Here is a 24372-nt window from a genome sequence, read left to right as displayed (position 1 = left end):
AATTGTGCCTGGGATCGAGCAAAAGGCCCAGGGAGAAAAAGACAGAGGGCCAGTGCTCACATCTGAGACCAGCCTGCCTTGGAGAGGAGGAGGCCAGGACAACTGTAGAGTTGGGGCAGAGACTTCCCGGAGCCTTGTGATTATGATTTTGTCAGTGCTCTAAAATTTCCCCAGAGACCAATTCCCCTGGTACCCAAAATAGGTTCCTGGCACTCAGGTCCCTTCTGCTCAGCTCAACTTCTCTCGATTTCCTAACAAATTTAAAGTCCTTGGAGTGGCTCCAGTGATGTGTTCATGGACCAAATTCCCACACTTTTTCAGAGGCACGCTCATGAGGTCGTTCCAGGCCCTGGTGCGACTGCCAGCTCTAGCCTCCTTAGCTTTTTTTTTCCTAGGGTGGTATAAGAAGGTTCTGGGCAAGAACAACAATGGACCAGAAGTGTTGGACCAGAGCCTTTCTCTCTAGTCACCGATGCCCCTGTTCTGATTTATAGGGATCAGCAGAAGAAGGTAAAGGTCACTGGCTATGCCTTGGAGGCAGAAACTTTCACTGACTGTAGGTCTGGTGAGATCTTTCCTGCCACCCTGAGTCATGTATGGCTCCTCTCATCCAGGCCAGTTTAGATTGTGTATCACTGCCATGGAAGAAGAGCCCAAGGCAGAGCATGGGGGTCAGGGGCTCATAGGAGCCTTCTGAGTGTGAGCGCCTGGCACCTTTGCAGACCCACCTTTCACCATAAACAGTGAAGCTCACCCCTGCTCTTGCTTAAGGGAGTCACCCATTCCCGAGTGAGTCAGGGTCACTCACTTGGTGACAGCTGTGGCTCGCCTTACATGAGCTAAATTGGGAGTTGGAATGTCATGCAGATGCCCCTTGTTCCCTACCCCCATGTTAAAATTAATCTCCTCTCTGGGAAGTAAAGGACAAACAGTGCTGCCCATAGAGGGAACAAGAGTCATTTGGGGAACAAAAGAAATTTCCAGGGACAGAGTCATTCAGGGAGGGAGGGATAGATAAAGCTACATGTGTCTGGCTGGGTTACAGAGCAAAGAATAGAGAAGTGTCTGAAAACAGCTATCTGAGGACGAGGTGAATTGTTGGAGGAGGGGACAGGAGAGATAGCAGAGCTATTTCAAGAGTGAGCAGTAGAAGGGAACAAGAATCCACGGACGGTCTAAGCGAGGAAGGGTCCAGAGGCAGTGAGGGAAGGCCAGGACCAGGGCCGAGGCCAGGGCAGGCACGATCGCTGAGGGGATGAACTTCACAGTGGGTTTCAAGCCGCTGCTAGGGGATGCACACAGCATGGACAACCTGGAGAAGCAGCTCATCTGCCCCATCTGCCTGGAGATGTTCTCCAAACCAGTGGTGATCCTGCCCTGCCAGCACAACCTGTGCCGCAAGTGTGCCAACGACGTCTTCCAGGTGGGCCAGGGATGGGGAGGGGGGAGGGCAGGGCCAGGTGACGGAGTGCGGATTTGCGGGAGACTTGTCATCAGGTCAGAGCTGAGACCCCAGAAGGGGATGGGCAGAGTGCTCCGTGAGGTGGGTGCTGGCTGTCCTGGTAGAAGAGCAGAAGATTCGGGGTCCTAGTAGATCACAATGTAAGCATGAGTCAGCAGTGGCTCTGCAGGCTGGCTGACAGCCTATGTGTGCACAGACCGCGGCTGGAATGCCGGCATCTGCAGAAGAGAGAAGACCCCCATAGAAACCACTAACTGGGAGGGAGGTGATCCTACACCAGGCTGTGTAATAGTCTGTGCTAGACTCTGCACTCCAGTTTGGAGTTTCAGATTTTGAGAATGGTAGGGAAGATTTGGAGAAAATATCACTGAGATAATGAAACATTAAAAAATAAGTCCTGTGAGAAAAGCTCAGGTTGCAACTATTTGTATTTGAGACAAAGTTCAGCACATCCTCTTTTGGGGCAGAGTTAGTGGGCAGGAGATTGGGAATTCTCCCCAACTAAAAGTTCACACCAGTGCCCCACTCCGGATTGGTTAATAAAAGGGCCTGCTGGTTAGAAAGCATTGTGGTCACTTAAGCAGAAAGAATGCAGAGAAATGCAACCACCTTTAGTTTATGTGAGGTCATGGGGCAAAGCATACGTAGCTAATCGAATTCACAAATGTCATTTTAGCTACTGGTTTCAAAAAGAAAAGCAGCATTTATCAAAATGGTTTATAAACGGGTTTTCTTTCTTGCCTTGTGCCACTGGAACAAAGATCACAGATCGTAAAGAGATCATAAAGGGGAAAGTTGTGTGCTCTTCCGTGCACGTGCGCGTGCACACGCACACACACACCTTGCGAGTGAAATAAAATCTCTGAATAGACCAGAGCTGGCTAGCTTAGTAGGCATGGCAGTGAGAAGGAACATTTGAACACATATCCTTCAACCATATCAGAATTCAGAAGGAAATAATGTTGAACACAAATGCTTTTTAACCTAATCAAGACTTTATTTGGTTCTTTCAGGGTAGTGTGTTTGGGAAAAACCAATGGGCTGGCTAAGTCAGCCATTCCACAGCTATGCTCTGTGACCCACCCTTTGCTATATGCCATCTTCCCACTGAGGCCCATTCTCATCTCCTATTCTGTGTGTCTAAACCTGCCATTACATTATTTGGCCCCAGAGTATCTCAAAGCCAGTGATTGTCTATCTCTGGGAAAGGCTGACTGCTCTCTGTCTGCTCACCTTGGACATCAAGTCATGAGCTAGAGGCTTCGCCTTGCCCACCATCTTAGTTTTCCCCTTGGTCTGAGTACCTTTCCTCCAGGCTGAGATGCCTAGGAGGGAATGGCAACAAGATTTTGCCATCCCTTCTCATTAATTTGTAGTGAAACATCCTGCCATTAAATCTTGAGATACATGAAAGCAAAGAGGAATTTCGAAAGTGAAGGTAATCTGTCCTATGAAAAAAAGTGGTCAGAATATTAAAGTGGGAGGCATATAGTGTCAGGCAGAGGGACCCAGAGACAAGTTCCCTATCTATAGGGAGGCTAGACGATGTTTAAGTGACCTCTCTCGTTCAAGTCAGTGCTCTGTACTCAGGCACACTGTTTTGGTTCCTTGAAGCTCTGGAATACTGGGACACCTGGGTGGCTCAGTCGGTTGAGTGACCGACTTCAGCTCAGGTCATGATCTCATGGTTTGTGAGTTCGAGCCCCATGTTGGGCTCTGTGCTGACAGCTCAGAGCCTGCAGCCTGCTTCTGATTCTGTGTCTCCCTCTCTCTCTGCCCCTCCCCCCACTCATGCTCTGTCTCTGTCTCAGAAATAAATAAACATTAAAAAAATAAAAAAATTAAAAAAAAAGGAGAAGCTCTGGAATACTGATTGGGCCCGGAGAGAAAGGGACTGGGTCAAACCCGATGCAGAATATTTAGGAAACAACAGGATCCCCAGAGGTTTGGGATGGTTCTGTGGATCTGGACTGATGTGTCTCTTTTTAAAGTGCAGAGCACCCCTGGGCACCACCCCCCCCCCCCCCCCCCCCACCACCAAGGAGAAGAGTGAACAGCTCATTTCCTTGCTCTGCTTTATTTGGGGCAGCCTGGTGGGAGGCTGACCCAGTTCTTTGGCTGCACTTCTGTATATACATCTCAGTAGATCTCCCTCTGAAAGATGAGCATATTTAGTTTTTTCTCACATTGCCTCCACATTTTGACAACTGTAGGCATAATCAGATTGTCTGTTTTCTAAGTATGGGAACAAGCTTAGGACTTTTGGTAATTCTATCTTAAAACCATTTAAGAAGAATACCCTGAGAACATTGCCTAGAAAGTTAATAGAACTTATAAAAGTTATACCGGCATCTCTCTCTCTCACTCTCTCTCGCTCTCTTTCTCTCTCCCTCTCTCTCTCTCTCTCTCTCTCTCTCTCACATACACACACACACACACACACACACACTTTCAAATAGGAGTTTGTATCATGAAAAGTGACAACTCCAGGCCCTCAGTTCCCTTCTCCAAATGGAGGTAGCCATTTCCAACTTTCTTGGGTATCCTTCCAGAAATTTTCCATGGATAGCTACATCTGAGTGTGGGGTGTGTGTGTGTTTAGACTCACTGTCCTACATCTGCCTTTGTTTGCTTTCTCTCGGTGGTTGTTCCATCTCTACACATTCAGATACACGTTTTCATTTTTAAATGGCTGAATAGTGCTCTGCTCCATTGTTCTGACTCGACCACAGTCTGTTTCATTGATCCTCTAAAACATTTAGATGGTGTCCAGTGTTTTGCTGTCTTAACAACTGCTGTGATGAACAACAAACAAGAATTTTGGGGAACTGTGGCGCACCTGGCTGGCTCAGTCTGTGGAGCAGGCGATTCCCGATCCCGGGGTCATAAATTTGAGCAGCACTTTGGGCATAGAGATTACTTAAAAATGTTTAAAAAAAAAAAAAAAGAACTTAGGGAATTGTGACTTTATAACATCAGGTTAACTAGAGAGTCAGGAAGCAAATTTGAATAACTAAAACATGTCATTGAAAATGTTGAATAGTATTTTTTTTTTAATTTTTTTTTCAACGTTTTTTATTTATTTTTGGGACAGAGAGAGACAGAGCATGAACGGGGGAGGGGCAGAGAGAGAGGGAGACACAGAATCGGAAACAGGCTCCAGGCTCCGAGCCATCAGCCCAGAGCCTGACGCGGGGCTCGAACTCACAGACCGCGAGATCGTGACCTGGCTGAAGTCGGACGCTTAACCGACTGCGCCACCCAGGCGCCCCGAAAATGTTGAATAGTATTAAAGGTTTGGGAGAAAGTCTTCCATTATCGTATTTTCCCAGCACAGTTACTTTCTCCTTTGCATATTACTTTCAAGCCCCTGTTGACATACGTATCTTTACATAGTTGCCATCACAATTTAACTAGTTTCCTTTAGAGCTGCAATACATCTCTCCTTCACCCTGACTTTAAAGAGAAAAGACACCAAAATACCACATTAACCCCCTCTAATTTCTCCCTCCCTCTTTCTCCACACTTGCACCCACTCAGCTACCAAGCACTTTGACTAGAGGAAAGCTGTTGGTGTGGGAATTTGACACAAACATCTTCCCATGCGTTTCTGTATTTGTAAACTCTAGTCACTTCTAAACTCCTTTAAGCAGGCCTTCAGTTTATTTTTGTACCTGCCTCCACTTCACTGTGGGCACTCGTTTATGAGCTGCAACCTGTTGTAATTTAACAGACAACCAGAAGGTTGTTGAGGAACAGAGTTTCTGGAGGGTGTCCATTTAGGGAGAGATTTGCAGATACGGGAATATGAAGAAAGGGGTCGCCGCCGCCTTCTGTAATAAAGGGCAGTCCAGGAAAGACATGCCCTCTGGTTCACTCCACCTTGAAAGCCAGTTTGTTACCAGTTCGCTGTGAGGATCCGCTGTCAGGCCTGCCTCCTCCACCACTTCCCCTGCTCCCGAGGGACCTCCCCAGCCCAACCATGGGTGGGTCTCCTTTGTGAGAAATTGGTTCACTGCAAGTTTGTGAACGGCATTTACCTTATGGCAGTGTTAGGGGTCTTGCTTACTTGACAGGAGAAACTGGGTTAGTGGAGAGCAAAAACCTAGCCCGAGAATCAGCTCCCGAGTTCTAGTCCCACCAGCCTCTTCCTTGATTTGCCGTGTGGTGTCAGTCAGGCTATTTTACCTCTTCAAGCCTGTTTACACATACATGGGTTAATAGGATACTTTAAACTGATCTTTTTTTTTTTTCCATTTTTAATTTATTATAGAGAGAGAAGCAGGGTGGGGGGGTCACAGAGGATCTGAAGAGGGCTCTGCGCTGACAGCAGAGAGCCTGACGTGGGGCTTGAACTCACAAACCATGAGATCGTGACCTTAGCTGAAGTCAGATGCTTAACTGACTGAGCCACCCAGGTACCCCTAAACTGACCTTCAATATCCTTATAATTCTAACAATCTGATTTCACAAATTCAGGAAATTTTACTATGGATTTCCATTTTTTAAGTGTTTTCTGTTACCAGTGTCCTGACTTGTCTCACTCTTCTGATTTTTGATCTTCCTTCCAGCCAGTCTCCTGCCACAGACCCCTTGTGCCAGGCTCTTTGCTAAGTTCTGTCAGGCAAAGCTAACCCTCCACTCAGAATCCCTCTCCCACCCACTGGTGGCCAATATCTGGATTCTTCTAAGGCTCTTCAGCATTTCTCCAAATGTCTGATCTTCTGTCTACCGTTTTACCATGGTTTCTCCAGTATATTGTGAAGGTGTGGCTCAAGGGACGTGCATGGTCCGCTATTCCTCATTGACGAGGTCACCATTTTGGGGGAAATAGCCTCCAGCAACCCTCTTGAACTCACAGAGCATCTTTCTAGACAGAACGTTTCTGTTAGATGCTATGGAATATTACAAAGAAAGGAAGCACCATACAGCCTAAAAGAGATAGCTCATGGAATGTATGCCATACAAAAGCCTGGAACATAGCCTAGAATTAAATTCCATTTATTTATTGCATTCCATTGTATCCTCCAAAGTGAAGAAGGAACAGTTGTTTCATGACCTGTGGTTCTATGTGGTCATATACTTTTAGGATTGTTAAGCACTCTTTGTGAAACGCTCTATAATTTATAAAGTACCTTCACATTCATGATTCCATTTGAGTTAGATAGAATGGATGTTACTTCCATTTTACAGGGACAACCCAAGAAACAGGTTGTAGTCTTACAAAGGGACAGAGTAGGGACATAAATGTAGGTCTTCTGTTTCCTAGAGTGATGGAATTTTCTCTACACATCACCTCATTGGCACATGAAATTTTGCTTTATGGGGCTGGCTTTCTTGTGTAAAGGTAAGATTTAAGGAAAGAACAAAATTTAAGTGTGTAATAAAGCCTGTCAGTTATTTTCAGTTATATTGTTAGTCTTTTTAAAGTACAGGTCTATTGCCATATGCTTCTACACAATTGTTTACAAAAGCTTGTATCTTAAGATATTAATTCAAAGATGCATTATATACAGTGTAGTTTCGTTGAGTTAAGAACAGGCCTATTCCCATATGCTTCTACAACAATTGTCTACAAAAACTTGCATCTTTTTTTAGTGTTTTTTTTTTTTTTTAAATTCCACTTAGTTAACATACAGTGTTATTTCTTAGTCTTGAAATACAAAGATAAACAGAAGCAGAAGATAAGATTTTGCTACCTGGATATTAGTCAGCTGAGAAATCTTTAGTCCAATGTAGAGACTGTCAGCTATGGAAATGTATTAAGAAAGTTGCCATCTAGGGGCGCCTGGGTGGCGCAGTCGGTTAAGTGTCCGACTTCAGCCAGGTCACGATCTCACGGTCCGTGAGTTCGAGCCCCGCGTCGGGCTCTGGGCTGATGGCTCGGAGCCTGGAGCCTGTTTCCGATTCTGTGTCTCCCTCTCTCTGTCCCTCCCCCGTTCATGCTCTGTCTCTCTCTGTCCCAAAAATAAAATAAACGTTGAAAAAAAAAAAAAAAAAAAAAAAAAAAAAAAGAAAGTTGCCATCTACACCTTAGTGTATAAAATTCCTGTCTGTCATGAGACCATGTAGGACTCACAATCAGGGCAGGAAGTAATCTCTTTTTGGACCATGGACCCCTTTGTCAGTTTGTGAAGCCTGTGGACTCTAAGGGCAATATGTGTGGTTTATGTGAGAAAAATGCTTTTATTTATTTATTTATTTATTTATTTATTTATTTATTTATATTTTTAATGTTTGTTTCTCTTGCAAGAGCATGAGATCAGGGAAGGAACAGAGAGAGAGGGAAAGAGAGAATCTAAAGGAGGCTCCATCTCACGAACAGAACTGTGAGATCATGACCTGAGCCAAAATCAAGAGTCAGATGCTTAATCAACTGAGCCACCCGAGTGCCCCCCAAAAATGTTTTTAAATGCATATGTACTACAAAAAAGTTATATGTACTATATATGATTGTAAAGAAAATGGATTGCACTAGAACACAGCATCATTCTCATACATTCTCATCGGGGGTGATATTGCCCCAAGAATATCCATGGTATTAAAATTTTTTATTGTGATTGTATTTTAAAATTTTTATTTAGTTTTTGCTTTCACGTAAAACTTTTTCCCCCAGCTTCACTGAGATATAATTGACAAAAATTAGACATATTTAAGGTGTGCAACATGATGATTTGATACTGTGAAATGATTACCACGAACTAGTTAACACATCCATCACTTCACATGATTACCATTGTGAGCTACTCTCTTAGCAATTGCCAAGTATAAAATATATAACTAACTATTGACTATAGTCACCATACTGGACATCAGCTCCCCAGAATGAACTCATCTTAGAATTGAAAGTTTGTGCCCTTGACAGCATCTCCTCATTTCCCACACCCCCCACCCCTGGCAGCCACCTTTCTACTTTCTGCTTCTATGAGTTTCACTTTTGTTGATTTTGGGTACTTAAATTTAATGGGGAAGGGATGGCTATTAGGGGCAAAAATGTCTTAACAGCTTCCTGGAAGGAGCAGTCATGAAAAAAGCCTGAGAAACACTGGAATATAATTACCAAAGTAATTAGAACATGTCTGACAGATCTCTGTTTCTCTCAGATCAATCAATCAGTCAATGATAAAGAACACGTTGGATAGAGTAATGTATGTGCTCCTTGATTAACACATTAAATAATGAGATCAAGCAGTGGGCCTAGTAACTACTATAGTTTAGAAGTAGTGATAAGCATAAATTATTTTTGGATATTCGATCAACAACAATACTGTGATGTGAAAATACCTGTGATTTCTGTTGGTGGCAAAGTGCTCTAAAATTGTGGTTTGTTGCCTACATGTGTAATTGAGGGAAATGTCCAATTTATGCTATTTAATGAAAATAAAAATATGATTTTTTTTTCTCATCTGAGTTCACAGAATTCTGGTCATGGATCTTTTGGGGCTATGGTCCCCAGATTAAATACTTCTGCATTACAGGTATCAGCATCTTCCCAAGCATCTAGGCTTGAAATGCTAGAATAGTCTTTGACTTTCTCCTCTCCCCACAGCCCACCCACATTTAAGTGATTGGCCAGTCCTACTGATTCCACCTCTGGCATCCCCAGTCTTTCCAAGATTTCTGCCACCACCTGAGGGCAGGCAGGTGACTTGCACTGACTACTGCACTTGCTTCCCAGTTGATCTGTGCCTTTAACCTCTCTCTCCCCTCCCATCTATCCAAATTACCTGTGAGATTAATATTCACTTTTTTTTTTTCATGTTTATTTTTGAGAGAGAGAGAGAAAGAGAGAGAGCAGGGGAGGGGCAGAGAGAGAGGGAGACACAGAACTTGAAGAGGGCTTCAGGCTCGGAGCTGTGAGCATAGAGCCTGATGCAGGGCTCGAACTCACAAACTGCAAAATCATGACCTGAGTGAGCCAAAGTTGGACGCTTAACCAGACTGAGCCACCCAAGCGCCCTGAGATTAATATTTACTCTTATTTTCTCTCCTAGTTCAGAAACCTTGCCTACAAAATTAAGTTCAGATCCTTACCCTTAAATTCAAAGCCCTCTGTGATTTTACCACAATTAAAAAAAAAAAAAAATTAAAAGCCCTTCATGGTAAAACCCACCTTTCTAGCCCCCACCCCCACCCCCCACCATGACTCCCCTATTTGTAACCTAAAATCCTATAGTCTCTCTGGTTTCCTGAAACTCTTTCCTACCTAACCACCTGCTACCTGTCTACCCTCTCTTCAAATGGTATCTTCTTGGGGGCACCCGAGTGGCTCAGTCAGTTAAACATCCAACTTCAAGGTCATGATCTCCCAGTCCGTGGGTTCGAGTCCAACATCAGGCTCTGTGCTGACAGCTCAGAGCCTGGACCCTGCTCAGGATTCTGTGTGTCCCTCCCTCTCTGCCATTTTTTAAAAATGGTATTTTCTTAAACATCCCCTCCTCTGAACTAACAAAGTTTTTTACCGTTCTCCTGCTGGTTTATCTTCCTGGCGTTTATGGCACTCCAGCGCCCCCTCTCCATTTATGTCAGTACTGAGCATTGCAATTTTAAAAGGTAAAGTTTTTTTCCAAACCCCAAAATCTTTGTACAAAATTTGGAATTTATTAAAAAAAGAAAAAGAAGAAGAACCGAATAATCCACAATTCTATCAGCCAATGACAGTTACTGCAAAAATATTTAACTTTTATATTTATGCATTTTAAAGGTAATTCAGAGTCCATAGAAATTTGGGAAATGTAAATGACTACAAAGAAAAATTTTAAATTACCTGTGGATCCCATCACCCATTCCTAAATTAGGATCCTACTGTCTATATTGATTTATGTCTTGCTTTTTTTCATCTAAAATCATAACATGAAGGGTCCCTTGGTGGCTCAATTGGTTAAGCTTCCAACTCTTGGTTTCTGCTCAGGTCATGATCTCACAGTTTGTGGGTTCAAGCCCCACATCGGGCTCTCTGCTGTCAGCACGGAGCCCGCTTCAGATCCTCTGTCTCCCGGTCTCTCTGCCCCTACCCTGCTCACACTCTCTTTTTCTCTCTCAAAAATAAACAAACATTAAAAATAATAATGAAATTGTAACATGAATATCTCTCCATGTTACAAAGAACTCTAAGATAATTACATAATAATTCCATTATAACTCATTTAATTGCTCCTCTGCTGTCAAGCAACCAGAATGTTTCCTATACGAAAAAGAAATTTTATTGTTTATTATGATTACAAAAACAATACAGGTCCATTGTATAAAATCCAAACCTCATAGATAATGCAAATGATAGAACATGTAAATCCATCTAAACACCCTAGAACTAGGGGCTCCTAGCAGCTCATTCGGTAGTGTGACTTTCTTTTTTTTTTTTTTTAGGTAAGCTCCACCCCAAATGTGGGGCTTGAACTCACAGAGCACTTGACTCTTGATCTCAAGGTTGTGAGTTTGAGCCTCATGTGGAATGTGGAGATTACTTAAGAATAAAATCTTTTTAGGGGCATCTGGGTGTCTCAGTCAGTTAAGCATCTGGCTCTTGACCGGTTCAGTTCACGATCTCACGGTTCATGGGTTCGAGCCCCGCATTGGGCTCTGTGTTGGCAGTGCAGAGGCTCCTTGGGATTCTCTCTCTCTGCCTCTTCCCCACTTGTGTGCTCTGTCTCTCTCGAAGTAAATACATAAACTTAAAAAAATAAACTCTTTTTTAAAATGTAAAAACAAACAAACACACTAGGACTATTTCAGAGATGGGATTTCAGGAACTGTTTATATCAGGCAAGAAGAGGGCGCTCCAGGGCCAGCTGGGGGAGGCACAAACAAGTGAGATACTGAATCACAGGAGTCAAAGTTAAAGAGGGGGATGGTGGCCTACATGGTGTGAGAGGGGAAGGTTGTTATAAAAACCACCAGCTCCCTTCCTCGTCCGATTAGGGTGTCTGAAATTCTTACCATATTATATCAGTCAATGCCCATTGCTCCCAGAACATCAGCCCTTGAAGGGAGCAAGTGCTAAGTACAGATCCCTCTTTTTAGATCTGAGGCAATTGAGGCCCTGAGAGAAATTATTTTCCTAAGGTCATAAATGGCAAATCCCAAACCAGATCTTCAGATCATTGCTACTTTCCCTATATAGTGCTGCATTAAATGCCTTCTGTTAAAATGCAGAGATGTTACCAAGAAAGGGTAACCTTTTTTAAAAAATGTTTATTTGTTTATTTTGAGAGAGAACATGAACAGGGGAAGGGCAGAGAGAGAGGGAGAGAGAATCCCAAGCAGGCCCCACATTCAGCACGAAGCCCATGTGAGGCTTGATCTCATGACCATGAGATCGTGACCTGAGCTGAAATCAGAGTCAGACGTTTAACCGACTGAGCCAGCCAGGTGCCCCAAGGGGTAACCATTTTATCCACATATCCAGTACAGGTGACTTTCTCAAAGTAGACACCCAGCATTTGCAAAAGGTTTGGGACACAAGACAAATAAGTTTCAATTGAGGAGGGCGTCAGGAAAAGAGAGTGACTCCTCAGACTTCCTCTCACTTAGCCTTCCTGATTTTTGCCATAGCTGGGTACCACCTGTGCAATGGTTGATTATTTCCTTTAAAGGGGCTCACTTTTAAAGCTTAAATATTTACTTTATCTTCATTCTAAATGACGTAATCCTTGAAAAATCCCTAGTTATATAGGCTGGTTATTTTTTCTAATACGCATTAAAATCAACACACAAAAATTGAAAAAAAAATTTTTCTTAATGTTTATTTTTCAGAGAGAGAGAGAGACAGAGTGTGAGCAGGTGAGGGGTAGAGAGAGAGGGAGACACAGAATCCAAAGCAGGCTCCGGGCTCCAAGCTTTCAGCACGGAGCCCGACGCAGGGCTCGAACCTACAAATCACAAGATCATGATCTGAGCCAAAGTCGGATGCTTAACCGACTGAGACGCCCAGGTGCCCCAACGCACAAAAGTTTTAAATGTCCATCCTCATACCACCTGAAATCATCATGCCTTCATCAGTATGTATACCGTATTTAGGGAAACACTGAGTTAGCTCATGAGGAACACAGAGAGGGCCTCTAAGCAGCATGAGTGCGCCATGAGTTAAAGAGCCTGGGAAATCCAAAAGAAACTTAACTATTTCATTACTAGAAATTTAGCCCTAGTACCAAAGGGCACCTTTGATACATATACCACAGACTGACTAGCAAAGGATATGGGGTGTGGTGTTGGAGGCGGGGGCATGGCTGAAGCAGTCACAGAAAAGAGGGATGCCCTGGAGGTTAAGAGGAAAGCCAGCCAGCCAGAGGTAGGATGTGGCAGAAGGAACTGAGCTTTGGGAGAGGGAGGAGACCATGGGACCAGTGGACACTGGGAAATCTGCAGTCAGCTGTGGTACCTGCTTCAGCACCAGCCCTTAGCCAAACTGCAAAGAAGGCAGACGTGCAACCCTTCCCTCCCACCTGCCTGCCGGTGTCCTCTCCCCAGAAAGGTGCTCTTCAAACAAAGGATTTAGAGGAGACTGCCTGATACTGCTTGCCTCTCAGACCCCTGGGGCCCAGGAGAATGGCAGTGATTAGCCGATGGGATGAGCTGCTAAAATGTCTTTACCTGGTGAGGAAGTGGTGAAGAGGTAGTGGGCTTCCCGGTCCACCCAAATCTGCTTCCTTGGCCCAGATGTCCCAAGTCATGATTGCTTTTTTTTTTTTTTAACTGTTTTTATATTGTGGTAAAATGCACATAATATAAATTTGTCATCTTAACCATTCTTTTTTTTTTTTTTTTTTAAGTGTATTTATTTTGAGACAGCACGAGTTGGGGAGGGGCAGAGAGAGAGGGAGAGAGAATCTCAAGTAGGATCTGTGCTGCCAATGCAGAGCCCGACATGGTGTTTGAACTCACAAAATCACAGTATCATGACCTGAGCCAAAACCAAGTCCGATGCTTAACCGATTGAACCACCGGGGCACCCCAATTATCTTAACCATTCTTACGTGTGCAGTTCAGTGTCATTAAGTATATTCACACTGTTATGTATCCAGAACTTTTCATCATTCCAAATGGAAATTCTGTACCCATTAAATAATAACCTTCCGCTTCCCTGCCCCTCAGCCCCTGGTAACCACCATTCTACTTTTTATCTCTATGAATTTGACTATTTCAGGTACTTCATATAGAGGGATCATACAGTATTTGTACTTTCACAGCAGGCTAATTTCAGCTAGCACAAAGTCCTCAAGGTTGATCCACGTTGTAGCACGTAGTCCTGATTGCTTTTACCCTGTTATTTTCCACTATGATCTATGTGACTTCCGCCAGTGTCTCCATTCTACTTCCTGCTGTAGTGTCATGAGTGAATTTCGTTTCTATGTTCGTAACATATTTTACTTGATTTCTTAATTCTGCCATTTCCCTTCACTTCTCCCAGCTTTGATCACTTATATCTCTTCTTTAATCAAAGAGACTATGTTTTCTTTCTTTTTAAAAAAATTTTTTTAATGTTTATTTATTTTTGAGAGAGACAGAGACAGGATGCGAGTGGGTTAGGGGCAGAGAGAGAGGGAGACATAGAATTCGAAGCAGGCTCCGGGCTCTGAGCTGTCAGCACAGAGCCCGACGCGGGGCACGAACCCACGAGCTGTAGATCATGACCTGAGCCGAAGTCGGACGCTCAACCGACTGAGCCACCCAGGCGCCCCTGTTTTCTTTAAAAGTGTTAGATTGAAATACTGTGTCTAGAAGCAGTTCTTCTCACAAAGCATATTCTTCGTCTGTCCGCTGCTTGCCATGCTTTCTTTTTCCTTTTTTATTATGTCCGTTTACATCTCCCGTTGGATCCCTTCTGCTTACCATTCCTCTTTGAATCAGGGCAGTTTTATCTGAGGCTGAGGATGAATTCCTTAGTCAACCCTCCGTCTACCTTGCCTTTCTTCCACGGTCCACTGAAGTGTAAACTGGCTAGCTGGATGTTCCCATTGGTTTGCCATCTCTGTTGCAAGCCCAGTCCTTTGGCTTCTGTGGTGAATTAGAGGGGTATGACCCGGATTAGCAGGCAGCTGAGTGGCTCCATTTGGTTATATCGCCTCAGTATGGTTTTCACACAGAATCTGGGGAACTAGCTAGTCTGAGGGCATGTGGAGATCCATGGGCGAAGGTCTCCTTGAGATTTGAGCGAGTTCCTTTCCTTTTCACAGAGAAACAGGTTATTCTGGTTGCAAGCCGGACCCCTGTATTGCTTCATGGCACAAGGGGTTTTGGGTTGATGGGTCATATTTTGTTTACTTCAGCTCAAATAATCCACAGTTGCACAGCTCACTTTTAGGTTGTTGTTTCCTTTGTGAAGGGTTGATGTTTGGCCTTTTATGACTCTAACTAAAATCTGTTTCACCTGAGATTCAGAGGGGCGAATGTTAGCTCTGGGCATCATCCTTCAGGTGGCCTAAATTCTCCATCTGACAATGTACTATATTGATTTTTTTTTAATGTTTATTCAATTTTGGGAGACAGAGACAGAGCACGAGCAGGGGAAGGGCAGAGGAGACACAGAGTCCTAAGCAGGCTCCAGGCTCCGAGCTGTCAGCACACAGCCCGACACGGGGCTCAAACTCACGAACTGTGAGATCATGACCTGAGCTGGTTGGATGCTTAACTGACCAAGCCACCCAGGCACTTCTAGCATATTGATATTTAGAATGGACCCTGGGGTTAGAGTGCCTGAGTTCAAATATTGGTTCTGCCATCTGTTATCTGATGACCCCGTACAATTTATTTAACACCTTTGGGCTGCAATTTCCTATCTTTGAAATGGGGCTAATAGTAGTACCTATTTCAAGGGTCGATAAGAGGTTTAAATGAGTTAATACAGATAAAAGAGCTTAGAGAAGAACCTGGCATAAAGTATGTGTCCAGTTAGCCATTGTCACTATACTTCCTGTAGTCTTAGGGAGTTAATGTTCATGTCCTCCACCATATTTACAAGAAATCCTTGAGGGTTAAATTCAATAATGTCTGGGAAGTCCATAGCATGGTGCTTGACACATAATCGGCCCTCAAAACATGAGTTGAATGTTAAATAATGAGTATAGAGGAAGGGGGGCTGTGAGGGAGGAAGGTGGAGGAGAGAGGCTAACTCAGAAGTTTGTGCTCTGGGATAAGACTTTAGCCCATTCAAACATTCAAACCCATTTCCACCCATTCAACCATTTCCTGAGCACTTTTATATGCTAGCCACTAGCGAATCAAAGAGAAGTAAGATCCCTCCAGGAGTTGGCAGGCTTGGAGTTCTCCCAACACCTCCTTGCTCACTTGGATTCTAAGTAATGAAAGGTCATTGTATTAAGTAAGCAAAAGCCCAGTGGTCTTACACTTTCACCCACACCCTAAACTCAGCAGGATTTATATACAATTGCAGCTACTGATAAAGACAAAGGCACAAATGCAGCCTTGGATAATCTCAAAGTAATCGGTTCTGGCCTAATGTGTTAACTTCTTAGGATTCACAAGAAATTCCCCCAAAATGTGAGATTTGTGACATGCCAGTCACTCTCCCCAGTATAGGCTTGCCCACTTCCCAGAGGCCACATTTCCTGCCTTGCCTACATCTGTTGCTTCTAAAGGTTCAAAGAAGACTGCGGACTTGGATGCCCTCTGTGTATCCTGGGTGCTGTTGCACACATAAGGGTCCCTCTGGCTGATGTCCAGCGTGAGGATTTGGAGAATTTCATCAAACTCACCTTCAGGAAATACATCTAAGTTTTCAAAGTCACAGGTGACTGTTCTCTTCATTAGTCTCTAGGAGTCCATGGCCTTCCAGCCAGCTAGGACTAAGTTGTGCTTAAGTGACAGAAAACCCAAAATAGTAATGACTTAAAGAAGGTAAAAAATGTGTTCTTTCTCTCAAGCAAAAGTATAGGTAGGCAGTCCAGAGACTCCCTCCTTTTTTTTTTTTTTTTAATTTTTTTTTCTTAATGTTTTTTATTTATTTTTGAGACAGAGCATGAGCGGGGAAGGGGCAGAGAAAGAGGGAGACACAGAATCCGAAACAGGCTCCAGGCTCTGAGCCGTCAGCACAGAGCCCGATGCAGGGCTCAAACTCAGAGACTGTGAGATCATGACCTGAGCCGAAGTCGGACGCTCAACCGACTGAGCCACCCAGGCGCCCGGAGACCCCCTCCTTTTATCTTGTTGCCATTCTCATCCTGTGACTACCTCATGGAGCCACATGGCTGCTTCAGCTGGAGCTACCCATCTTCATTGTAGCCAACAGGAAGGAGAAAAGAGTAGGGCATATGCCCCTTCCATTAAAGATACTTCCTAGAAGTTGCATAAAACATTTGTCTACATCCTGTTGGCCAGAATGTAGCCACCTGGTCATACTCAGCCGGAAGGGAGACTTGACACAGTCTTTTTTGTTTTATTTATTTATTTATTTATTTATTTATTTTATTTGAGAGCGAGAGTGAGCGAGAGGGAGAGAGAGCACAAGCAGGGGAGGAACAGGTTGAGAGAAGGACAGAGGATCCAAAGTGGGCTCTATGCTGACAGCAGTGAGCCCCGTGCAGGGCTTGAACTCAGGAACCGTGAGATCGTGACCTGAGCCGAAGTCGGAAGCTTAACCAGCTGAGCTACTCAGGCGCCCCGGACACAGTCTTTATTCCATGTGTCTTGCTAAATACTCAGAGGCTCTATTACTGAAGAAGAGAAGGTGAATACCGAGGAACAACAAACAGTCTCTACCAGTTTTTTCTCTCTGCTGCTGTCCACAAGTTGACTTTGTGGTCTTCTCCGAAGACAAGGCTTCCTGTTCATACTTTCTGACCCCTTGGGCTTTCCACTTCCACTTGCACAAGACTGTGTCTTTGCAGTGTCTCTACAATGTCAGCTCTTTGCCCAACTCCACAGGTCTTTTCAGTTTCAGAGCCGCGGGTGGTCTAGCCACCCCCACCTCTGTGTCTCAGTTCTAAATTCCTGGAGAGAAAATGTGATTGGTTCTGCTTGGGTCAGGTGATCACCTCCTCAACTCTGAGCCAGTCATCTGTGGCCTGGGCCATAGTGGGGTTCTCCCTTTTAGGATGGGAAGGAGCAAGTTCTCTAAGAGGTATAAGTGATGAACATCTCTCATAAGTCTGCCTTCCAAGCTTAACTCTTGTCATAACCCTGCCTGCCAGATGTAGTTGTCAGTTTGCTTGTCCTTAGGGCAGGGTGGCTTTTGTTCATCTTATCCCCAGAGCCTCGAAATTACCTGGCACCCTCAATATTTGTTGTAGAGTGAATAATCCAGTGTAGTCCTTAGTTTTCCAGACATCGAATGCTTGCTCGAATTTACATGGTAGAACAGTGTGAAGGGCAGCACAAGAACACAGGACTCCTGGCTCCCAGTCTCTAGGATGGTTTCCTAGGAATTGCCCGGCACGATGTGGCCTGTGTGCCCCATTGTTCAGCACTTGTCTGGGCTTCCCTGCTGAGGGTTACAGAGAATCTCCCCTAGCTGTGGTCTGTGAAAGCCCCAGGAGGACATTGGCTGCACCTCACAGAGTCCATTTCCAACCTCAACCTTCCTGCCAGTGCCAATGTCTCCCCACACCTGCAGGTTGGGCCCCATTAGGGAGACCATCCTGACTGGGCCTTGACCAAAGTCGGGCTCTGGATGCAGGGACACTTAAGGAGTAATGAGCCAAAAGTGGGAAAGAAGATCTCCATGGCCACCCACCGTTTTCAGAGGAGGAGGACCTCCCCAAGGAACGGAGCTGATGCCTCCCCTTCCACCATTCTCCTACATTTTATTTCAGCCCCCACAACCTTTCCCCCTGCCTCCTCCCTGTTCCTCCATGCCTCACCGTGCGTGTTCTCTCATGCTACTTGTCCCTACAGGCCTCGAACCCTCTGTGGCAATCCCGGGGCTCCACCACTGTGTCTTCCGGAGGCCGTTTCCGCTGCCCATCTTGCAGGCATGAGGTTGTCCTGGACAGACATGGTGTCTATGGCCTGCAGCGAAACCTACTAGTGGAGAACATTATCGACATTTATAAACAAGAGTCTTCCCGGTGAGCTGTCAAGACCTCTTGTCTCTCGAAGGGGCAGGGCCTGGGACACAGAACAGAGAGGGAAACCAATCAGCCAGAAGGGAAGGGCTGAAAGGATCAGCCTCTTTAGAGATTAGAGGACTGGACCCTGGGAGGGGGAGGGATTTGCCCCAGGTCACCCAGCTGAGGCATCTCAGATCCTGGGCAGGGCTTCACCTGTACCCTCTCCACCTGGGGGAGGGGCTGGCAGTCCACCAGCAAGGCCCTTGCCAACCTTCTATGGCTTCCTGCCCTGTGGGACTTCCCTGGCCCCCTGGAACAGATGCTGTTCTTGGATCTAGGCCTCCTCTACCCCTTAGCTCTCTGTATTCCTCAAATGAAGGGCACTGTGGAAGTCGCTCACCTGCCCAGCCCCAGCTCCAGCTGTGATTGGTGGTTGGTGAGGGCTGAAGAGAAGGTGTTCATGGGGGCCTGCACTTGTGGGGCCCACCTCCCCCCAGCCTGGCCCCTGACCCTTCCGCCACCCTGCCTGCTCCCCTCCAGACCACTGCACTCCAAGGCTGAGCAGCACCTTATGTGCGAGGAGCATGAAGAGGAGAAGATCAATATCTATTGCCTGAGCTGTGAAGTGCCCACCTGCTCTCTCTGTAAGGTCTTCGGTGCCCACAAGGACTGTGAGGTGGCCCCCCTGCCCACCATTTACAAACGCCAGAAGGTATCAAGCAGCAGAGGGAGCAGGCATGTGGGACCAGAGATAGGACAGCCTTTCAGACCTCATCCTGTCACTCCACTTGGGTTTAAAAGTCACTGCACTTGGTTTTAAAGGCAGGCAGATCAGGGGGCGCCTGGGTGGCTCAGTCAGTTGGGCAACTGACTCTTGATTTTGGCTTAGGTCATGATCCCAGGGTCATGGGATGGAGTCCTCCCTCATGCAGCCTGCTTGGGATTCTCTCTCTCTCTCTTTCTCCCTCTCTCTCCCTCTCCCTTTCTCCACCCCCTGCTTCTCCCCTATTTGCTCACATGGCACTCAAGCTGTCTCCTCTCTCTCTCTCTCTCTCTCTCTCTCTCTCTCTCTCTCTCAAAAAAAAAAATTATACACACACACGTAAAGGCAGGCAGATCAGGGCTACAGTCCCAGCTCTATGCATGACTCAGTGTGACCTTAGGTAAGTCACTTGACCTCTCTGGCCCTGACTTTCCTTGCTTGTAAAATGGGGATGAAAATGCCTGCTTCTGAGAGTCGCTGTAAGGACACAATTAGATCATGGAAGATGTGAGCAACTTCAGTTTGGTGGCCTAGATGCTCTCCGGGCCCTCTCACTACCACACAGCTAGATTCGACATAAAACATAATTAAAAAATTATATCAGTGGGCACACAGAAAGTAAAGGAAATCTCCAAGTGGGGGTGGAGTGGGGTGAGGAAGGGGCAGTAAGCTGACCACAGAACCCGGGGTGGTAAGCACAGAAAAGGCCAGACTTCCCACGGGGTAAATGCTGGCAGTATTACTGAGCCAGAGGGATGAGACTACGTTGGGATGAGACTGTGTCTTCAGACCTCTGTAAGGTGGACACCTGAACTGAAGAAACCCAGGTTAAACTGGGATCCCAGGAACTAAGGTAGTCGGTCATGCCACCTGACTTTTGACAAAAGCGAATGCAGATTCTGCCTGGAGGAAAACACCCTCAATTTAGGTATTTGGGTTTTCCTTAGATTAAGAACAACAAAATATCAGTTCAAAAGTGAAGATACAGAAATAAATGTACCGCATGAGTGCAGGCGGTAGAAACAAAGTACAGATCAGACCCCTGAGGAATTCAGATACTGGAATTATTGTTTTTAATTTTTAAAAATTTGTATTTAAGGGCGCCTGGGTGGCTCAGGGGGTGCCTGGGTGGCTCAGTTGGTTAAGCGTCTGACTTCGGCTCAGGTCGTGATCTCCCGGTTGACAAGTTCGAGCCCTGCATCAGGCTCTGTGCTGAGAGCTCGGAGCCTGGAGCGCTTCGAATTCTGTGTCCCCCTCTCTTTCTGCCCCTCCCCCGCTCAAGCTCTGTCTCTCTGTGTCTCAAAAATAAACATTTAAAAAAATGGAAAAAAAAAAGAAAGAAAATAGTTTAAAATTTTTTTTTTTTAAATTTATTTTGAGAAAGAGAGAGTGGGGAGGGGCAGAGAGAGAGGAAGAGAGAGAGAATTCCAAGCAAGCTTTACACTGTCAGCTCGGAACCCAATGCGGGGCTCAAACCCATGAACTGTGAGATTATGCCCTGAGCCGAAATCAAGAGTCAGACGCTTAACTGACTGAGCCACCCAGGCACCCCTCAGATATTGGAATTATTAAAGAATAGAGTATCACTGTGTATAAAATGCTTTTTTAAAAACATGGAATAAAAAGAGTGCCTGGTGGCTCAATCGTTTGAGCATCCAACTTTGCCTCAGGTCATGATCTCCCAGTTTGTGGGTTTGAGCCCCGCCTCTGTCCGGCTCTGTGCTGACAGATCCGAGCCTGGAGCCTCCTTTGGATTCTGTGTCTCCCTCTCTCTCAGCTCCTCCCCTGCTCTCTCTCTCTCAAAAATAAATAAACATTTAAAAAATGGAATAAACAGAACAGGTAACAATAGATTATCAAAAATGCTGATTTAACAAAGAACCAAATAGAGATTTTAAAAATGAAACTCTAGGGGCACATGGGTGGTTCAGTTGTTAAGTGTCCAACTCTTGGTTTCAGCTCAGGTCATGATCTCCTGGTTCGTGGGTTTGAGCCCCATGATGAGCTCCAAGCTAACGGCACAGAGCCTGCTTGGGATTCTCTCTCTCCCTCTCTCTCTCTCTGCCCCTTTCCTGTTCGCTCTCTCTGTCTCTCAAAATAAATAAAAATATTTTTTTAAAAAGGAAATTGCTTTAAAAACTGAAAATATATTGGGGCGCCTGGGTGGCGCAGTCGGTTAAGCGTCCGACTTCAGCCAGGTCACGATCTCGCGGTCCGTGAGTTCGAGCCCCGCATCAGGCTCTGGGCTGATGGCTCGGAGCCTGGAGCCTGTTTCTGATTCTGTGTCTCCCTCTCTCTCTGCCCCTCCCCTGTTCATGCTCTGTCTCTCTCTGTCCCAAAAATAAATAAATTAAAAAAAAAAAATAAAAAAAAAAAAGTTGAAAAAAAAAAAAAACTGAAAATATAGGGGAGCCTGGGTGGCTCAGTCAGTTAAGTGTCCAATTCTTGATTTCATCTCAGGTCTTGATCTCACTGTGCATGGGATGGAACCCCACATCAGGCTCTGTGCTAACAGCATGGAGCTTGCTTGGGATACTCTCTCTCTCTCTCTCTCAAATAAACTTTAAAAAATGAAAATATAATTGTTGAAATTTCTGAAGAGAGAATTAGCAAACAGGAAGAGAGGCCTAAAAAAATAGCCCAGGATGCAGCACCGGGAGATGAGGATGAGAAGCTGTGACACATGCCTCCTCAGAGTCACAGAAGGAGAAAATAAAAAGAATGGAGAAGAGGCAATAGTATCCTAACAGATAATTACAAAGAATATTTCCAAATTGATGGAAGACACGAATCTACAGATAAAGCACTTAGCCCGAGGCCTGGATGTTTGGCAAATGTCTGCTCCTTTCTCATTTGGTGGTGGAGGGGCTCCTCTCTCCGCCTCCCTCCAGAACCCATAAATGGGCTTCCACACTTCTTAGATGGTTCCAAGCCATCTAGATCTCTGGAATAGCCCTGATGGTGGAGTGGAGGGGGCGCCCTGGCCGGGGTGGGAGGGGTACGGCTCTAGGCAGGGCCCCCCAGTTCTAAGTGCTGGCCTGTGTGTGTGGCAGAGTGAGCTCAGCGATGGAATCGCAATGCTGGTGGCCGGCAACGACCGCGTGCAGGCAGTGATCACACAGATGGAGGAGGTGTGCCAGACCATAGAGGTGAGCCTGGGATGGGAGGGAGGGGAAATTTCTGGGTTCCTGGGGGGTGAATCACAAGTGGTGGGATATGCTTAGCCAAGCTGCTAGGTTTGAGTCCCAGCTGTGCCCCTTGCTAGCTCTGTGACTTTGGCCCGGTCACTTCACTTCTCTGTGCTTTGTAACTATAGTGACGGGTGGTAACTAGACTTGTGATCCCTTCACAATATATACAGATGCCGAATCACTACGTTGTACACCCGAAACTAATGTAATGTTAAAAGTCAATTATATCTCAATTTTTAAAAATCTTGTAACGGTTATTACTGAGAAGACCCTGCCCTTGGCCGCACCTGTAGGTCTGCCGCTATGTGGGGTACTTTCTTGGCTCCCGGTGGCTTCCCTTTGGCAGGGAGTGCTCTCCCGACCAAGAAGGAGTTCTCACCCTTGCTCCCCTCTTTCAGGACAACAGCCGGCGCCAGAAGCAGTTACTAACCCAGAGGTTCGAGGCCCTGTGCGCGGTGCTGGAAGAGCGCAAGGCTGAGTTGCTGCAGGCGCTGGCCCGCGAGCAGGAGCAGAAGCTGCAGCGCGTGCGGGGCCTCATCCGCCAGTACGGAGACCACCTGGAGGCCTCCTCTAAGCTCGTGGAGTCGGCCATCCAGTCCATGGAGGAGCCACAGATGGCGCTCTACCTCCAGGTGGGCCCCTGGGGAGGGAGGCAGGCCGCAGAGTGGCTGCCGTGGGGGCCCGGGCACCCGGAGGGCACCACCTGGAGGGCGGGGCTCCCGTCTTACCTCCGGCACCCGTCTGCCCCACTTTGCCTCGGGCGAGTCACCCCCGTCTGAGCCCACCTGCTCCTCAACGAATTGGGATACGCATCCCCGCCCACCCCGCGGGACTGTGGGCACCAGAAACGGGACTTTGCCAGCGCTTGGCACGGTGCTTACGCTCCCCCTCCTTTCTTCCCTGCAGCAGGCCAAGGAGCTGATCAATAAGTGAGTAGGCCGAGCGGGAAAGGCAAGGAAGGGGCTGCCGGGGCTCCGCCGCCGCGCGGAGGGGGTTGCGGGTGCGGGGGGCGTTTCCAGCTGAGCGGCTGCCGCGCCGCAGGGTCGGGACAATGTCGAAAGTGGAGCTGGCAGGACGGCCAGAGCCGGGCTATGAAAGCATGGATCAGTTCACCGTGAGCGTGGAGCACGTGGCCGAAATGCTGAGGACCATCGACTTCCAGGCGGGTGAGGGACGCAGGATGGGAGGGGGCGGCAGGCCGCGGGGACCGGCGGTCCAGAGGGGCGCGGGTGGGGGGGGTCACGACCAGAGAACGGGACTCCCACCTCACCGCGCTTTCCTTGGGGCCAGGCGCTTCTGGGGAGGAAGAGGATGAGGAGGTGGCGTTGGAGGGGGAAGAGGGCAGCGCGGGGCCAGAGGAAGAGCGGCCGGATGGGCCGGAAGGTGAGTGTGGCCTGAAGGGCCTGGCGGGGCTGGCCCTACACTCCGGTCCCCTCTTCGATGATGGCCTTCCTGTGGCACGGGGATCGCTGGGAGCCTCCCAACCCCCGGCAGGAGGGGCGCGCCCCCTAGCGCGCGTGCAGAAGTACACTTTCCCACCAGCCTTTACTCTGGGGCTTGGGAAGACCGAATTGGGTCGGGAGGTAGAGGAGAAACCCACTGGAGAAAGTGGGTGAGCTGGGGTCCGGAGCCGCCAAGTACCTCCGGAGCGCCTGCCCACCGAGCTTTCTTTCCCAGGCACCGGCGGGCACTGACCCGCCCCCCGCTTTGGGGAGCCCGCGCACCTGGGGCCTGGCGCTCGGGGTCGCGGAGGACCTGCGCAGAGACCACCGCGCCATACAGCTCGGCGCCCCGCCGCGGGGGAGGGACTCAATAAAGGGCTAACGAGTCCAAACTCGCAGCTCCTTTCACTGCTCACTCTCAGCCTCGGCTTCGGAGGCGACCCCACCATCATCCCGCCCTTCTCCCGATCTGGGATCATTTGGGGGGGGCGGAAGTGGAATGACCCCTGTA

At 46.9% G+C, this 24372-nt stretch overlaps 1 protein-coding gene across 2 annotated transcripts; it reads left to right on the top strand.

The window, feature by feature from the left end:
- The first annotated feature begins 50 nt into the window (after positions 1 to 50).
- On the top strand, positions 51 to 24252 carry TRIM54 (tripartite motif containing 54). 2 transcript variants are annotated; one of them, XM_042933423.1, is made up of 10 exons: positions 1344 to 1423; positions 16057 to 16208; positions 18311 to 18483; positions 19006 to 19177; positions 22282 to 22377; positions 22818 to 23051; positions 23326 to 23348; positions 23461 to 23585; positions 23710 to 23802; positions 24097 to 24252. In XM_042933423.1, the coding sequence occupies exons 2-10, from the start codon at positions 16134 to 16136 to the stop codon at positions 24111 to 24113; spliced, it is 1008 nt and encodes a 335-aa protein (XP_042789357.1). In that variant the 5' UTR covers positions 1344 to 1423; positions 16057 to 16133; the 3' UTR covers positions 24114 to 24252. The 2 variants fall into 2 exon arrangements, with proteins under 2 accessions (XP_042789356.1, XP_042789357.1); XM_042933422.1 differs by lacking the exon at positions 16057 to 16208 and having other exon boundaries at positions 51 to 1423.
- Positions 24253 to 24372: the final 120 nt, after the last annotated feature.

Source organism: Panthera leo, chromosome A3 (assembly GCF_018350215.1).
Source record: "Panthera leo isolate Ple1 chromosome A3, P.leo_Ple1_pat1.1, whole genome shotgun sequence".
Classification (NCBI taxonomy): Eukaryota; Metazoa; Chordata; class Mammalia; order Carnivora; family Felidae; genus Panthera; species Panthera leo.
The sequence above is the reverse complement of the archived record's forward strand: the minus strand, read 5'-3'. Positions and strand labels throughout refer to the sequence as shown.

Coding starts and splice junctions, on each gene's coding strand:
- TRIM54 (XM_042933422.1), top strand. CDS start 1,256: ATGAACTTCACAGTGGGTTTCAAGCCGCTGCTAGGGGATGCACACAGC. Junction 1,424..18,310: donor GTGCCAACGACGTCTTCCAG/GTGGGCCAGGGA, acceptor TTGTCCCTACAG/GCCTCGAACCCTCTGTGGCA. Junction 22,378..22,817: donor AGGTGTGCCAGACCATAGAG/GTGAGCCTGGGA, acceptor CCCCTCTTTCAG/GACAACAGCCGGCGCCAGAA.